The 18,423-nt window shown below is 45.4% G+C and overlaps 1 protein-coding gene across 1 annotated transcript in view; it reads right to left on the reverse strand.

The window, feature by feature from the left end:
• Window positions 1–18,423, reverse strand: part of COX10 (cytochrome c oxidase assembly factor heme A:farnesyltransferase COX10) — a 112,644-nt gene that overhangs the window by 88,043 nt on the left and 6,178 nt on the right. Inside the window, exons 3-4 of the mRNA XM_081580654.1 lie at window positions 17,602–17,923; window positions 1,184–1,308 (exon numbers count right to left, since the gene is read on the reverse strand). Coding sequence (XP_081436780.1) covers window positions 1,184–1,308; window positions 17,602–17,923 — 447 coding nt within the window. The remainder of the gene's footprint in view (window positions 1–1,183; window positions 1,309–17,601; window positions 17,924–18,423) is intronic.

Here is an 18,423-nt window from a genome sequence, read left to right on the forward strand (position 1 = left end):
GTGCAACAGGAAGAGATGGCTTGTGGTTTACAGGAGGGGCGGTGGGGGCAGTGGCGGGGGGTAGGGCTGCTTGAACCTCCTGTAGCGCCATTTTGATGTAAAATCAGAACAGAAAATTAAGTTTATTTGAAATGGATTGACCCTTCTCCAAGAAGCTGATAACACATGGTAAAAGCACACTGATTCTAGGTGTTCCCAAATGAAAAGGCTCATGCTTTGCAGACTACCAGCGCATGTATCCACTTGGCCAAGTTGTTTTCCTGCTGGTAACTTCAATTCCTGTTTTAAAACCGTGCCAACTCCTCTTGGGTGTTCTGGTTAGAAGAATGACTTTCTTTACATTTTAGCCAAGACTTTTCCATCACAATATCTTATGAGAAAGCCACAGGTCAGGGCACAAACTGCAGTGACCAGGCTGGGGAGGAGGCAGAGTGGGGGGAAGGCATTTTAGACAATTATTTTGACATTTAAAATAATAGGGAGAGGAAGAAGCATTAAAAATAATGTGCTAATTAATTTTCTGATATATTATATTCTGATTCCACAGGCCAAGTTTACTGAGGACTGAATGAAAGAATTTTTTTTTTTTAAAGGTGGATGTGCATGTTTAAAATACACTGTTTTGCATAGTGGTGATTTTAAAATGCAAACGAGTCAAACCAAAGGAAGAACAACACATAATAATGTAAGCTTGGCGGAATGTGCCTGAAGTGGAAAAGAGGAGAGAGTCTGACAGCTCTAGAGCACTTTTTAAAAAATAAAGTATTTTAATTTAATTGAATGAATTAGTTTATTTTTTTGGCTGTGCCATGTGGCATGTGGGATCTTAGTTCCCCAACCAGGGATCAAACCTGCACCCTGTAAATTGGAAGCACAGAGTCCTAACCACTGGACTGTCAGGGAAGTCCCTCTAAAAAACACTTTCCAACCCCAAACCCTGGTCATTTAAGAAAGATACTCTATTGCTCTCACTTCTGAATATACCTGAAAACCTTTCACCTGAAAAGAAAAAGACAGACTGGTTCTGGGCCCCAGACCTTGCAGGATACACAGTGTTCCAGGCTCACAGGACCTTCCCAGCTATGGGAGTGATTTGGGGGGGTTCTTTTTCTTTTTAAATGCTACAATATGACAATCTCAGAAGTGACGACAGCCTGACCCAGCTAAAAGGTACTGCACTGACCTGATTGATGGAGTTGGCAGCGCAGGAAGCCAGGCCTGTTCCAACAAAGGTAAGCAGGAAGCAGGACCAGTCAAAAGGCACTGGAGCCAGAGTGAAGCCGGCCGAGGTGGTGCTGACGACCAGGGCTGCAACACAGAAACAGAGCAGGGGCTGTCACGAGGCAGGGCGGAGGGTCCTGGCCACGCAAGCCCGCCTCCAGGCGGACCAATCCCCACGGGAACAGCACGGCCTGCAGGCTGACCTTTCATTGGAAAATTAAGCTTTACAGAACATCATTCCGATTCTAAAAACTCTATGTTCATTATAGAAAAATGCCATTACACTCAAGAGTAAAAACTGAGACCGGTGTTTCAGATCCAGTCATTCACTTATTCATTCAACAAACACTCACTGCGTACCTAATCCACAATCAGTACCATGCTGGACGTGAGGCATTGTGCTGAGCAGGTTAGGCTCTATTCTGCCTCGAAGTCCTTGTACTTTTTATTCCCTCTGCCTCTTCCCATGGCTGGATCCTCCTCATCTTCCAGGTCCTGTCTTAGAGATCATGTCTTAGGGAGAACTGCCCCATCATCTCATGTGCAGGAAGCCCTCCAGGCTGACAGTGCCCTTGAGCTTCCTTCCCGGCACTCTCTGGCTTCCGCCTGGAATATAAGCTCTGTGGAGGCAGGCACCCTGACTGTCTAGCTCACTGCTACTTTCGGGGATCCCACTGCGCCAGGCAAGGAGGAGTATTTACTGGGGGCTGAGGAGGCAGGGTGGTGGCTGTCAGACTGCAGAACGGCAAGCTGAGGAGTCTGCACTCGTCTATCTATCTAACACCCGTCTATCTAGCAGCCATCTATCACTGGCTGCTTAACCGGGAGCAGTGGGCACCCTGACTTACAACACACAGAGGGACCATCTGAGAGGCTCGACTATCAACCCACGGGGAACGAGGGCAGTGCCATGGGGAACCAGACACACAGAAGGGATGACTTTCTCAGTATATCGTCAGCAAAATCTAGAGTTACCAATATAAAGAACAACCTTAGATCTTTCCAAAAAAACCAGGCAGACATTCTGCATTGTGCTTTGTAAATAGGTTTAAAAAATCAATTACCATCATGCTGGAAAAGACAGTACCATAATCGGTGAAATGTCAAACTAAAAATACTGTAAGAAGAAAATTCACTTTGTTTGAATCAAAAAGGGTATGTAGTTGCGCAAAACCAATGGTTTTTCTTTCTATTTGCCCCCAGAGCTTGACTGGGTGATGAGCAATAAACACAAAACATCGAATTTTTGACTAATGGGTCAACTCTTGAGCTGAGAAGAGATAGCAAGTAGTTTGCAAAAAAAACTGACAGAGAGAAAAGGACAATGTTTTAGTAAGACTTAACAATGATTACATCTACAAAATGGAAATACTGCCTCACTTAAAAATATACAAATTGTGAGAATAGCATTGAAACATGTATATTATCATATGTGAAACAGATCGCCAGTCCAAGTTTGATGTATGAGACAAGTGCTCAGGGCTGGTGCACTGGGATGATCTAGAGGGATGGGATGGGGAGGGAGGTGGGAGGGGGATTCAGGATGGGGAACACATGTAAACCCATGGCTGATTCATATCAATGTATGGCAAAAACCACTACAATATTGTAAAGTAATTAGCCTCCAACTGAAATAAATAAATTAAAATAAATAAATAAAAATATACAAATTGTAAATGGTGACACAGATAAAAAAATGACAGGGGCCATTATTACTAGACAGGAAGAAATCTGAATTTTGTAACACATTTCCAAAAAAAGATCAAAAGCTAACAAAGAATGTATTTTTATTTCATCAAAGCAATTAAAGAAAGAGAAAGGGAAAGAAAATTGATAAATTGTAAAATTGACCGAAGCAATATTCTCGCACAGCACTGCCATGACGGTAATTAAACTTTTCATTGATTTCTGGGGGATTCATTACGTAGAATCATTTTGCAACACCAGGATCTCATTAAAAGTGAATGTAATATAGTCTTTCATTAATAACACTGGAAATTATATTTTATTTGGTAATCTCATATTCTGTCCCTTCACAAATAAACAGAAAATCAATGTGGCCGATGAAGCTTGACTCATCCAGTAGAGGCCCAGGAGTGCTGTCCTGTAGCCCCACGGGGGACTCTGGAGACCCAGGGAAGAGGGACACCCCCACTCCGATGAACTCCCCCACAGCAACCCCGCTCGTGGGTGGGTGTCTACCCCATACAGACTCCGCAGGTACCTGGGGAGATGCGGGGTGAGGAAGCAGCCCTGACACCCGGCACAGTTGCAGCCCTGCCCTCTACTCTGTTTGGAACCAACACCGGGTCCGACATTAAGACTGGCCACACCGCCTCCTCCCACTGGCCAACATCACTGAGAGGAGCCACCAGATATGGTCTCTGGTCTGCCTGCCTCCTCTGGGAGAAGCTCTTATGTTCTCTATAATTAAAAAAAGTTTTTGTTTAATTTCACACCGTCACAAGCAGGCACGTCCTGGCTGGCCCAGAAGAAAGCAAACCTCCTTGAAGTGGGCTGCCTGGGGGCCATGTGGTAGAGAAGCCCAGGCGGCCCCCAGAAGCAGAGCAGTCTGGGGACCACAGTCCCAGAGACGCACAGAGACGGACTCTGCCAACAACTGTGGGCCCGGAAGTGGCCCTGAGCCCCAGGTGAGAAGCAAGGCCCCGACCCACACAGTGACTTCAGCCTGGAGGCACCCTGAGCAGGAACTGGCCAGGTCGTGCCTGGACTTCTGACCTTTAGAAACTATAAAATAACAGCTTTGTGCTGTATTAACCTGCAAAGCATGTGTTCACCTGTTCTGCAGTAAGAGAAAACTAGTAATACTGTAAGGAGGGTGGCATTTGAGGAAGACGAGACTTGGGGACACAGAGGACAGACTGGAGTGGAGGGAAGATCGCTCAGGGACCACGGAGAGGCCTGCAGGGCCCCAGGGAAGGGATGAGAGCCTGGGAAGGGCGGCAGTGGTGCAGATGGAGGTAGAGCAAATCACCTGGAGGCACAGGCCTTCACTAGGGAATAAACCTAAGTGATTACAGCAAAGGAGCCAAACAATTCAGTAACTCAGAGAAGAAAAGGATGGCACAAGGTCAAAGGGCACTTGGGGTCAGCCAGCCTAATCTCTGTCCTGATGGAGGGATGGATGCTTTACTCAGGGCAGCCTCCTCTGGGACGGGTCTGTCTCTCTGTCCCTCTGTTCCAGACCAAGTCAAGACAACTCCCTTGAAATACCTAGCTCTGGGTGTAACTCCTATCTCTGGAGCAACACTGCACAACCTTCAGTCATGCAAATGCCACCACCCCCAGCCCCTGTCTCTCCAGGTACGGCATCCACAGGGACCAGCCACACGGGACCTCCACGCTCCTGTCCACACCGAGTGACACCTTTCAGAGACGCACTAGTTTTCTACCATAACAAGAGCACTCAGGCCAGTGCCTGGCAAATCCTCAGGGCCTAAAAAGTGGTGCTCTTGGTAACTGTTAAAATGTGGTTCGAGATGATCTATTTTTCCAGCCACTATGCATAGACTTAATGTTTCAAAGCAGTGCCTTAAGGAACTTTGCAAACAACAAAACACTTCACACAAGCTCCACGCGCCCCAGTTTTATAACATCCAGGGGAGGGACCACAGTGCAGTCCTTACTAACTGTGGACTAACTATGATGATGACAAAAACAAAACATACATTTGGGAAGCACTCTGCAATGCCAAAGTGCTTTTACATTTATTTAAACCCCGGAAACCCTGCACTTCAAAGCAGGGTGTGGATACTTCAGGGTTATGGGAAGAAAACATGAGAACTTTCATTTATATTTCACTTTTTAACCTTTCTTCTAAAACGCATATTTTGCATATCATAAAATGAATATAATACATTTGGGTGAGAGCACATGAATTTTATTTACAAGTAATAACTATACATTTTTGTTACATATGGCATTTATATACAATAGCATAAATATTTTATAAATATACATACATGCACTTAAAATTTTTTTACTGATAAAATACATGACTAACAAACTTTGGAGAGGCTTGCTCTAAAATAAGCAGCAAGGCAAGCACTGGTGGGCAGCATGTCCGATTTTATACGTGGAGATCCAGGAGCCAGCCAAGGGCAGTGAACTCAACCCTAGGCCTGACCAAGGGTCATGCGAGTTACACATGATAAATGGCTCTCTGCTATACGGATTATACTGTAACAAGTCCTGCAAAGAAAGACATTTTCAGAATAAAATTCCACTGAAGGAAGGGAAGACCAGCTGCGCTCAGCTGGTCAGTCGTGTCCAACACTCTGTGACCCCATGGACTGTAGCCCGCCAGGCTCCTCTGTCCATGGGATTCTCCAGGCAATACTGGAGTGGGTTGCTATTCTCTTCTCCAGGGGATCTTCCCAACCCAGGGATCAAACCTGCTTCTCCTGCATTGGCAGGCGGGTTCTTTACCACTGAGCCACCTGAGCAGATACACACACATACACACCACCCAGCTGATCACATCACCACCAGCAGGCCAGCTGTGCTTTCAGGGCATCCTTGCACACGAGCCATGATGCTCCTGCAGCAGAGATCCTAAGGGGAATGGCCACAAGTCCCCAAGCAGGAAGCCCACACCGAGGGGAGAAATTCCCCTCGCCCCACCCACCAGGCACATGCCCCTGCTTCTGCACCTAGGGGGCTCTGTCCCTGCACAGGGTGGCTCCGTGGGCCCTGGCGCCCCAGCTCCAGCTGACGGTCTGCTTCCAGAGCAGCAAGCAACCGCTGAAAGGTTTTCCCTTTTCCAGTATGCAAGAGGTTTTCTTGAAGCAGTGGCTTAATCAAGAATGATTTTTTTTTTTTTGATAAAGGCTCAATACTTTGAGAACTGCTGGTCTCTGAGCACAAGCATAATGAAGGTGCTCATGTACCTTCTGAGATCATCCATTAAAAAGAACTTTATCTCTTTTCTGAGATCATCCATTAAAAATAACTATAAAGATGATATTAAAAAACTGGTCATCTACATCTTGCTTCATCTCTGTCTTTCACTGCCTCACTGTTTTTCAGCCCTGGCCCCAAAAAGAATTAGAGTGAAAAACAAAACTCCAATAAATCAATTCCGATAATTATCAACTCTGATAAAAGATTTGCTTGAAAGATGGAAACCGCTGACTAAATGAGAGTTTGAGACTCTCTATAGATTTCAAATTATCCTTGTGATCTATTATATCTCATTATCCTTGAGAGCAGGGACTATGCAATATTATAACCCAAATCTTACAGACCTGAGGTGTATTCTCTTTAAATCTCTTTTATGTACAAAGCAGCCAGAGAACAGACAGTTAATGAATTTGTGTGTGGCTTTGTTCACCGGTGGCTCCAAGCAATGGAATGTTTTCGTTAACGGATCTCAAAGTTCAAAACTACACAACTTAATTAAAAGGCAGGAATTAGGTCTTTTCTGATTTTCAAACGAACATGTATTTTTTACTTGATAGCTGTACTTATGACTTCTTCCTCTCTTTTCATTTCTGTTAACACCATAAGCTTCAAATGGCTCAATTTCTAATTTAAGTGAGTCTTGCAGGCTTCACAGCTTGGCTACGTTCCGTGAACGTTCTGACAATTCTGTTACCCACACACGTATGGAGGAAGGTGGTAATTCTTACGCTTATTGTTTTGTTCAGATGAAAAGTCAATTGATGAGAGACAGGGTACTTTTTTCCTCAGCTACATTAAACATGATCAATCAGAGAGTGACTACAAACCGTGACCACGTCGGGTTAAAAGATAAAGACTTCTAATGGAGATTTTTAATAACACAGCTGCAAAACTAGGAACTCACAGGGCTTTCCAGTTTTCCTCTTTCTTTTTTTCATACTCAGTGACCAGAAGTGGTCTTAAAAATCCAGGACCAAACTGAAACTCCTAACTTCAGATTTACTGAGCATCACTATTACCAAAATGAGGCACTAAGTTCAGACCCCAGGAAATTTCTCAGGAAGCACTTGGTTTGCATCCATGGCATTCAGGAGAGGGAGATGGAGTAGCTATCAGGTCTGGATAAAGAAACACATCCAGAAAAGCTGTTTGCATCCAAGTTAATCAGGCAACACTGGGTGAGACCCTAAGATTGTTCTTTCAATCACAGTTTTTCCTTGAACCGTCGAAGCTTTTCTACTTTGTCATCCTATTTTTAGTTTTCCTTTTCAACAAAATCATTTCTTCTCAGTATACTCAATAACCAACACTTTATGATCTTTATAATTAACTAAAAATGTTTCCATAAAACTGATGCTTATCAAGCTTTTAAGAAGTAAAAACAGTCCTTTTGAAAAATCAGTTTGGCAAGAGGAAACTGTTAGTTGAGCAGTTTTTACTAAAATAATGAAGATTTTTCTGTTTCATATCAATGACAACAGGTGAAGGTGACATGGTGAAAAGCAGACAGAAATATGAAACACAGTGGACCAAGGTCACCTGTTGCAGGTACAATACTTTACAGCTGCCACTAAATATTCATTGGAAGGACTGATGCTGAAGCTGAAGCTCCAATACTTCAGCCACCTGATGCAAAGAGCTGACTCATTGGAAAAGACCCTGATGCTGGGAAAGATTGAGGGCAGGAGGAGAAGGGGGGCGACAGAGGATGAGATGGTTAGATGGCATCACCAACTCAGTGGACATGAATCTGAGCCAACTCTGGGAGATGGTGGAGGACACAGGAGCTTGGCGTGCCATGGTCCATGGGGTCGCAGAGAGTTGGACACAACTTAGCGACTGAACAACAAAATATTCAACTATTACATCACAGGAAAATAATTGATTATTTGTACTTAAAAAGCTAAGGTGTTTTAAATTCTACAAATTTTTGCAAGAGAGTTCATTCAGCTTTTTTTCCCCCATGAGCTTCTAATTTTTGAGTATCTATTATGTGCAGGGCAGGAGTGAGGCCCTGGAGATGGATGTGGTCCCTGCCTCGTGGTGCCCACAGGCTGGTGGAGACACAACACACTGTGAAAGCACATCAGAGGGTGAAGTCATGGACGCTGTGACAGATGAGGGCTCCCGATCTAGACGCCTGCTCCAACTGAGGTCAAAGCTGAAGTTGAAGGATGAGGAGTAGCTGGCCTGGGAAGGGGGAGGAGAGTTAGGTGTGAGTGCTAGAGGCAGAAGAAACAGTGACACGGGGCCCCAGGGTGAGGGGGCACCAGATGGCCTGCCCACCTCCCCTGAAGACAGAGCACCACCCATGTGAACACAGATAAAAAAACGTGCCTTGTGTTTTAACAAAACACTGCTACGTTAGCACTCCTCTTTTTTCATTCTTAATCTCCAAACTTACCATCCCCTGCTTAAGATACAAAAAAGAATAATGCTATTGTGCAAAAACTTTTTAGCACTTAAACAGATAACCTGGTAGCATTCTTTTACATTCACTTGTATAAATTTCTCATTCCTTAACCTTACTAAGTGAGATGCTACCATATTTCACTTTGAACTAGAAACTAAGCCCTCGAGGACACCCCAGAACGATAATCAGGCACCTGCAGGGCTGGGAAGCCATCGTCTGGTTCCCTCCAGAGATGCAGCTAACACAGCCGCCAGGGAGGGGGAAGGCCTGTGTGTGTGCAGAATCTAAGAGAACTCCCTGGGTTCACTGTGATGGGGCTGGCCACTGATAGGAGGTGGGGCAGGGAGAAGAGACAGGAAGAGAGGAGAACAGGCAGTGACCTGTGAGAATCCAGATAAACCAAGAGTTCCCACTTGAAAACCAAAGCTCTATTTTTGTTTGAAATGGGGAGCAAGGTGGTTTGCCGAGAATGAAGCCAAGGTAGTGGAGAGGGTGCTGAGTGAGTTCTCCAGATAATTTCTCAGAGTAGGTTCTGGGGATCATGCCAACCAGGGCCCTTCATTAAAATACAGATTCCTAGGCCTCCATCCCAGACCTCTGTGAAAGAGTTTATGGAGACGAGACACAGGAATCTGCATTATAACAAGCACTCCAAGTAGCTTGGACCACACATGGAGATTCAGAACCACTAAAGGGAGTGGGGTTCTCTAAGCAGATAATGGAGTCTGGGGCAAAGAAGAAAATTTAACAGGATGCCAGGCCCTCAGTGACTTCTAAGAGTAACAAAGGAGCGAAAGAAGAACCGCCTAACTCGCTTCTTTGTTCTGCTGAAGTTTCGCCATCAACCTGTAGTCTCGGGCCAGCTGGTCTTCCTCCATGGCACAGTCTAGTGTGGACAATTCCCCAGCACACAGGAGGAGTCTCAAACATGTACCTGATGATCGAGATGGCTGGGGAAGACTACCGACAGACAGGCACACACCTATAACCTCCCCTGGGAAAGTATATGTCGAGGCGGCAAAGCAGCTTTATTTCAACACGCTGCATGGGAAGCGCATGTGTGGTGTGGTCCCACAGCAGATCTAGAGGTGCGGTTCTACTGTCTTTGGAAAACTGGGGGTGGAGAGCCGGGCAGCCCGCATCCTCTTCCTGGGAGGGGACGTGCTGCATAAAAAGACAGCCTGGTGGGTGCTCTGAGTACACAGGGAAGCTGGCTGCAGACAGCCCTGACCATGCTGGACTTAGATGCTCTGTTTTTTTAATGATAGAGGTATTATTTACCCCCTCCCTTTTAGCTGGAGAAGCCATGCTTGCTGTACAGCCCTTGTCAGTGAAATGTAAGGAGATATTCCTATCAAAACCTTCCCCTTCCAAGTGAAAAGGCTGCCCCGGCTTGCTCAATCTTAATTCCTGGACCAGGGACTGAACCCGTACCCTTGGCAGTGAAAGCACAGAATCCTAGCCATTGGACCATCAGTGAATTCCCTAAAAAGGCCAAGTCTTGTTAAAGAGGTTTCTGCCTTTCCACATCATCCCCTTTTTTCATTCCTTCTGTCTGGAATACAACATGATGATGGAGGAGAGGCAGCCATCTTGTGGCCCTGAGGACAAAAGCCAGACGCTAATGAGAACAGAGCAAAGAGCAGGGGCCAACTATGTCAACAAAATCCTTGAGCACTAGTTCTCGACTCCTGATCTCAGACTCCTTGATAGAAGAGAGTATATAAACACTTCATCTGCTCAAGCTACTGTTCTTCAAGTTTTCAGTTACATGCAGCTGAGCCCATTCTCAACTCATAGCTTTTTCTCCTTCTCTTCATAAAAGTTGTCAATGCATTTTTGAGAATGACTATCATCCTCATGAAATTTAGCTCTACATTCCTCTAGCATCTACCACCCATCTTATACTTAAAATCAATCCAATAAATCTTGGGCTCTTTCTCTGGTAGCTCAGCTGGGAAAGAATCAATCTCAAACCGCATTTAAAGCAATGACATCATCAGAAAACAGAACAGCCCAGATAAAAATAGTTTTCATCTAACTTGGAACACTGGCTGAGGCATCTACATGGCCCACTCCTACCAGAAACCATGGTTAAAATAAAAATGAAAATTAGAGAAAAACCCTACATCAGCAATAAATTAGGTAAAGAGTGGATACTAAAACCCTCAAGAAATGTTTGTTAAATACAGTACAGATGAGATGAAACTGAAGACAGATGCTGAGGGCTGACTTGTGCCTTTCACTATTTGAATAGCAGAAAATGACCAAGTGGTGAGAAAATGGATGTTGTGTGTGTGCCGAGTTGCTTCAGTTGTGTCCAACTCTTTGGGACCCCATGAACTGTAGCCTGGCAGGCTCCTCCGTCCATGGGATTCTCCAGGCAAGGACACTGGAGTGGGTTGCCGTGCCCTTCACCAGGGGATCTTCCCGACCCAGGGATTGAACCCGAGTCTCTTATGCCTCCTGCATTAACAAGTGGGTTCTTTACCACTAATGCTGCCTGGGAGGGGAATAAAGGCTATCTGAGGGGACCCTGTCTTTCTGGCTGCTATGGAGCGTGAGGAGGGAGGAGCAGAGGCCAGGGTGGACTGCGGTGACCTGGACCCACTTTATGCAACAGCAGGACTGTGCTGGGGCAGCTGCAACACCTGGAAAGGAGCCAGAGCAGAGTGGATACAGAGCCTTCCTTGATGTCGTTCTCACCAAGATGAGGCGGAGGTGACACGGAGGACCTCAACCCGACGGGCAGGCCCCCACCCACACGGCCCCCCACAGCGGGTATGCCTGGCAGGGGCGCTGGAGAAAACGCTGAGCACAGACACCCTGTGTGCTGAGAGTGGAGGCAGACCACGAGAGAAACCAGACTTGGGAAGCAGGGCGCTGGCACGGTGGTTTCAAAACCACACTGGAAAAACCTCTTTAGAGCAGAAGTTCCCCCGCTGGTAGCTCCCTCTGCATCTCCTTCAGGCCACAGGAATGTTTTACCAGTAACAGACTGAGAGTCTCCGTCCTCGAGCTGAAAATGCAAAAGAGGCGTCCAGGGATGCCACGTCACACTGGGAGGGGTGTTCTCGTGCGCTTTTGTATCTTCACAAAACACTACTCGTTAAAAGAAAAGGCCACCAAAAACAGTGGCACAAAAAGATATTCACAGAATTAGGATTTTTTTTTTTAACTGTAGAAAACATTTACATTATGATCTTATTTTCATTTAAAAAACAAAAGTATTTGAATGGCATCTATAGAAAAACATTCTGTGTGTGTGCGTGTTAGTCGTTCAGTTGTATCCGACTCTTTGTGACCCCATGGACTGTAGCCCGCCAGGTTCCTCTGTCCATGGGATTGATTCTCCGTGCAAGAATACTGGAGTGGGTACCCATTCCCTTCTCCAGGAGATCTTTCGGACCCAGGGATAGAACCTAGGTCTCCTGAGCCACCAGGGAAGCCCCAGAAAAACATTCTAGAATATACCAAAATCATCAAAACAGGTATCATTTGGATGATTATATTTAGAATTATAAGGAAAGTCCATCCTTTCCATTTTGGCTTCTCTGTATTTTCTATTTGTTCTAAAAGTAAAACTCAGTAATGAAAAAATACTGCTTTAACATTTATCAAGCATACAAATATTAAGGTAATTATTTCAAAATATATATTAAAATTTAAGAAACTATAATACAATATTTTTAGGAAAATGTGAAAAATCCTTTATGCGGTATCTGAGAGCTGATAATTACAGTACGTTGACCTTTAAAAACTACAAGCAACCTAAAATAAAACTGCATCCTCTATTCTTGGGTTTTTTTTTCCTTTTAATAAAAAGCAGCATTCTAGGTTCTGGAGAAAGGAGTCCAAAAACTGGCAGGCTGCAGTTCACATCAGTTCTGTCAACAGCCTAATCTATTGGCTTCAATAAACAAACTATTTTAGTGTTCTGGTCTCAGAAAAAAACGTGCTGCAGCTTTTCAGCACAGACATTATTCAGGAAAAAATTTCTGCTTTTTATTGACCCATATTAAGTGTTAACTCGGTTGAGTCACCAAAGTGTCTTATGATCCTAATCCAAATAAAATTTCTTCACCCCAGTGTGGTCCTTGCAACAAACTCCAAAAACATATTGTAAATAGTTCGGCTGGCAAGAGAAACTCAAGGGAGACACACTATAACTTCTTTATAAACTCAGTCTTACTTCCTTTCATAGAAAAAAAACAAATCTTTAAATGGCATTAGCTCCTGCAGACTTTGGCCCAGATCCTGGTATAAATGCAAAAGCCCCATCCTGCTGCTACTCTGCTGTCCTACAAATGAAAGGGACACACGGTCACTACGTGGCTCTTCCTTATCTACAGCTTATTATCCTCGGTGTGTTACAGCTATACATGAAGGAGCTGAAGGAAGAAAGACAAGTTCTATCAAAGCGATCGCTGCCTCCCAGGTATTTCTGCCTTGGCTATCATGAGCCATAAATGAATTGCCCAAGATGTAAAGAGTCCAAAAGAAACCAATTGATAAACACCAGGGATTTTCTTTAAAAAAAAAAAAAAAATCCTGCTGACTCCAAGACATGTATGAATTCAAATCATAAAATAAACAGGGAGGTAAGAGGTCAAATAAGAGAGTTGGGGGTCACTCAAAGGGTGTTGCCTCTTTAAATGGAAAAAGCAGAAGGAAATGACTTGAATTCAATTAGCTCATCTAGAAACTGGGGGCAGGGAATATATAAAATGATACCAGAGACGTTTACTGCCGGGACTTTTCCATCTGTGGCTGCAGGGGAGGCTGCTCCCCGACCCACGTGTGCATCTCGCCCGTGCACACCTCTCCTGTGTGGTCCAGACCACCCCCCCCCCGCAGCTGCTCCCATGCCAATTGTGGCCAGGGTTGCTCAGGCTCTCACGGGAAGGAGGGGGTGAGCCCCTCACGCCCGTCAGACCATGGGGGTCTGGGCCGGCCCTCTGCCAGCGCGGCGCCTCCCTCGCTTTCTCGAAGGGTGGCCCAGGACCACCTGCATGCAATCATCTGCACCTGTGCCAAGGTGCAGAGCTCTGGGTTCCGTCCCAGGACTCCAGCATCTGATCCCTGGGGATAGTGTCCAGGAAGCGCCATGGGAACACACACATGTGCCATGCGTGCTTCTCAGCAGACTGATGAGTCAACGTACACCCTACATACAGCACAACCACCGCTAAAAGAGCAATTTAGTCATGGCTGGAGATTTCAGACCATGTTTTAAGGATGAAGCCCTGCTTGGATCACAACACTCTAAAGGTACACAACAGAAAAAGCAATACAACAGCTGACACTAATGGAAGGAAGATGCTCCCTGCTAACCCCCCAAATTGATCCTAAACCAACTATCACCCTTTCCCATACACCCTTAAAGAACTAAGCATTATGAAAACAAACTTTAAGACATCATTTTAAATTAAATATTTAAAAGTACCTCATTTGAGACTCTAAGAAGAAGAAACACTGATAATTAGCTCCTGATTTAGCAGCCTGTCAATGCTGACTTCCTAACTGCCAGATAAAACAACTCCATGGCCAGGCTTCTTAGGAGACCTCTAGCATCTAAGTGTTGATCACTTCCTTTATGGGCCCTCTCCATGATGAAGCCCTCTCCTGTTTCGCTTCCTCTGACCACATATTCCCTTGCAGGCCCCATTACACACTCCGCCCAGTCCTTAAAAGCAGACTGGCCCCAAAGTCTTGTCCTTGGCTTTCTGCTCTGGCTACTTTACACCTGACCTGCTCACCACCATGGCTTCAGGTCAACCCTATGCTGAAGATCCCATGCTCTTCCAGCCCGGGGGTCCCATGCTTCACAGCTAGCGCTCCCTGGGCAACTCCAATTCCATGTGTCCAGTACTGCCCTCCCCTCACACCTGGTTCTCCTCCCTTCAGTACTGCCATTCTTAAGTCTCAACACAATCTCATTCATCCAGTCTTCCAAGCAGAGGGCTGGAAGTTCTCCAAGGGCAGGGCAGCAAACCCAAGAGCCTGCAAGTTACATCACCCGGGTGATGAATTTATTTTTTATTTAAGAAATGGGTGTATAGGTTTTAACATGGTCGCTTCTATGCAGTTTTCAGATGTCATTCCATTTAACCCTCAGTACAGCCCTGGGAAGTAAGTTATCATTACTAATCCCACATTACAGATGGGTAAACTGAGGCACAGACGTATGGAACTTGCTCAAGGTCACTGAACTAGTAAGAGCAATGACTTGAGAGCAGGGACTCTGGCCTAGAGGTCACTATACTCACTTTCCAGGCCATGACTTTTCTGAGGCAATGACTCAAGTCTGCCCAGGTAGTGTGCCATGAGCACAGAACCAACAGCTGTGGCTATGTTCCAATAAAACTTGTTTTACAAAAAGAGGCAAGCCTCGCTCAACGGTGCTATCACCAGTTTTCTCAATCACCCCTACACCTTAGAGTGAAATACCTTCGACATGGTCCCCAAACCTTAAAGAATATAGCAAAAATACAGAAGTGTCTGAAAAAAACACAAGCGAAGGCTTCTGTAACCTCAGGGTAGTGAAAATATTTCTAAGCATTAAAAAAACTAGTAAGGCTTAATACACGAAAGTTAAAAATTCCAATGGGGCAAAATAAAACAGAACAAAACATCACCAAGTAAACATTGTAAACAGAAAAAGCAAAATGTGACAGAAATATTTTCATGCATATGATGGATGAAATGTTGATGTTCTTTATTTATTGACGGCCAAGAGCAGGCCAGAGCAGGACTAAGGGAAAACCCTTGAAAGGATCTGACTGGATATGGGGGCAGACTGGTCTCCAAGGAGGCAGGAGGACTGAGCACGGTGGGGAGGAGGGACATGCCTGGCTGCTAGGACAGGGGTGGGAATGGGGGACAGGGGAAAGGGAAAAAGCTTAATCATTCCAGGTCACCACGTTCCTTTAAACTCGGGCAGAGTTCAGGTAGGAGGCACCGTGAAGGGAAGGTACTCTCGAGTGGGTTATGAGTAGACGAGAAAAGCAAAGTCAGTACAGCAGGAAGATGAGCCAGAAAGGAGGGCAGTTAGGACCAAATGCCTCAGGGGTTCTGGACCTCAGCCTGCGGAGAGGGGGTGCGGAAACTTGCAGGGCTAACAAAGGAGGCGAGACTGGAGGTGACGCTCTCAATGGAGAGCAAAGAATTGAGACTGACTCCAGGGTTTCCCGTCTGGGGGAAGTAAAGAATGCTGGTATTACTGACAGAAGCGGGGTGATAAGAGAAGTAACGTGCCGGGTGGGAGGGAGATACTGCCGTGCACACAGAGAAAGATGGTCCCGCTGCTGGGGGAACTCGCTTCCGACACCTGCAGACAGAGCGGTCTCATCTTGGGGGTGACATCCTTACGATCGTATCTGGGGTCATTCTTAACATGTCAACACATGATTCGCACACTGCTTGTGTAAGTGACACAAGATAACTTCTGCAGGAATGTGATGACTGCTCAGCCATCGTGAGACACAGAGGCAGCACCTGCGATCCGGCTCACTGTTAGTTACGTTGTGCAAGTCTTACTGTGATTCCCCAGCTCCTTTGTCAAATTCCTGTGTCTATTTGTCATCCCCCCAAAAAGATTTAAAGTGAGCTTGGTTGCTGAGGAAAGAGGTCATCTCTTTACCTTCTTCTACCCTGAATTTCAGGCTCAATTCTTGAAAAACAAACAAACAAGCACTATTTTTTCCCTGATTTTCTCTACTTCAAAAATGCTCTGTCTCATCTCTTTCCTTTCCCAATTCTGCCTCAGTAACATTACTGACCACTTTCTGTCCTCGAAGAATACCTAGCGTTACTGTATTATCCACCCATTCCCCACCTGTATTCTCCACCTTATTCTCATCCAAGGGCTTCTCTGGTGGCTCTGGCGGTGAAGAATCACCTGCAGTGCAGGAGACGCAGGTTTGGTCCCTGGATCAGGAAGATCCCCTGGAGAAGGGAAATGGCAACCCACTCCAGTATTCCTGCCTGGGAAATCCCATGGACAGACGAGCCTGGCAGGCTACAGTCCATGGGGTCGCAAAGAGTCAGACACAACTAAGCAACTGAATCACCACTATTCTAATCCAAGAAGGAAAGGAGAGACCAGGCCTTCAGCCTGCAGGGTGGGCCAGAACATGCCTTCTAACAGGGTTAGCACAGAATAAGCCATTTTGAGGCTGAGCCATGAGATGAGATGACAATGAAGCTCGGCCAGACTCCCAGGGTGGCTGTAACAACCGAACGACATGACTCATGGGTTAATACCCAAGCAGATACAATAAAATTTGATGCAGTCTGCTAGGATTCAGCAAAAACATCTGGTACCAAACTCTTTGCAGAGAAGCAATGTACATCCGTGGATACGTAGGACAATCCCAGAGGCCCTATGAGAAGCAACCACAGCAGTGAGCTGGGGCTCCTGGTGCCTGTGGGTTCACGGCCCATCAAGCCCAGCAATGTGGCCTTTCTTGGTTTCAGAACTGAATCAGGATGCATTCTCCTACTGCGTCTTTATAGGACAGCAGGTGTAAACACACAAAAGACAAGGAAACAAGCAGGATAGACATTTCGTTTGACTGCAAGTAAAAGAGAGACTCTTTTTAATACAATGTTTTGTTGTTGTTGTTTAGTCTGTCAGTTGTGTCTGACTTTTTTGCAACCCCATGGACTGTAGCCCACCAGGCTCCTTTGTCCACAGGCATTCTCCAGGCAAGAATGCTGGGAGTGGGTTGCCATTCCCTTCTGCAGGAGATCTACCACATTCAGGGATCAAACTCAGGTTTCCTGCACTGGCAGGCATATTCTCTACCACTGAGCCACCAAGGAACCCCACAATATGTTCAGGGTAATACTATTTACAATTCTGCATAAACAAAATTCCAAAAATTTGATTTCAAATCCCAATTAAGTTGAAGAGAGGAAAAAATACTAAGAGAGGACCTGCAGTTTAAAATATTCCTTTGGGGGCAGTAATAAAATTAGTAGTTTAACTAAAAGAATAGTTTTAAGTAAGAGTGACAAAACCAAGAAAAATCCCAAAGTACCTGTGAGTTTGATTTTGGACAGCCGGGCCAGAATTCCTGGCAAATCGTCCGCACACAGCTTCATCTCTTTCCACTGCTTCTCTTCTTTTGTCTCTTTCCCCAGAGCTATGGAGCCCTTGATTACTGAGGAGGGTTCTAGTTGTATCAATGCTTTTTCACTTGGCTTTCTGGACAGAGACAGGCTGGTGGGTACAAGAGGTCTCATCTCGCATATTTCGGCTTTAGCCTCATCCAAAGAAGTTTTTTCAAGGAAAGGAGATTCTGCTGGCTCTGACTTCGCTTTTATCTGCTGCTTGAGGCTTCTGTTTAGTTGTGTGACATACTGAATAACAAAAAAAGGTACACATTACTTAGGAAACTGCAGCCCAAAATGCTCTTAAGTGGTTGTTCAATAACACCTTACATCAGTCCAACTTTTACAGTACTTAAAAGATTTTCCTGCATCTTTATAAATACTCGCTGAAATAACTCCTATCAGAGTGTGTTACGTGGGGATCACTCTACTAAGATATGGAGAGGACAATTAACTGGTTTTCAGATTCTATGACTTAGAAAAATCCTAGGGGTTTAAGTTCCCTGAAAGAAAGATAAATTGATTTCTTATTCGTCTTGCCCAGAATTTCCCCCAACATGGACTCAGAAGTTGGAGGTTTAACATTCCAAATACAGTGCAAAAGTTTTCTGAACTCAAGAGCCCAAGTCAACCTGTTGACTTTCCTTGTTGCCCAGCGAGCAGTGCAGAGAGGCTCGGAGGGGGCAGAGCCTAGGGCTCAGTACCGTCGTGGCAGTGGGTGTGTGGAGAGAATTGGGCGGAAGACTCAG

This window comes from Giraffa tippelskirchi, chromosome 3, assembly GCF_054371585.1.
Source record: "Giraffa tippelskirchi isolate mGirTip1 chromosome 3, T2T-mGirTip1v1.2.pri, whole genome shotgun sequence".
NCBI lineage: Eukaryota > Metazoa > Chordata > Mammalia > Artiodactyla > Giraffidae > Giraffa > Giraffa tippelskirchi.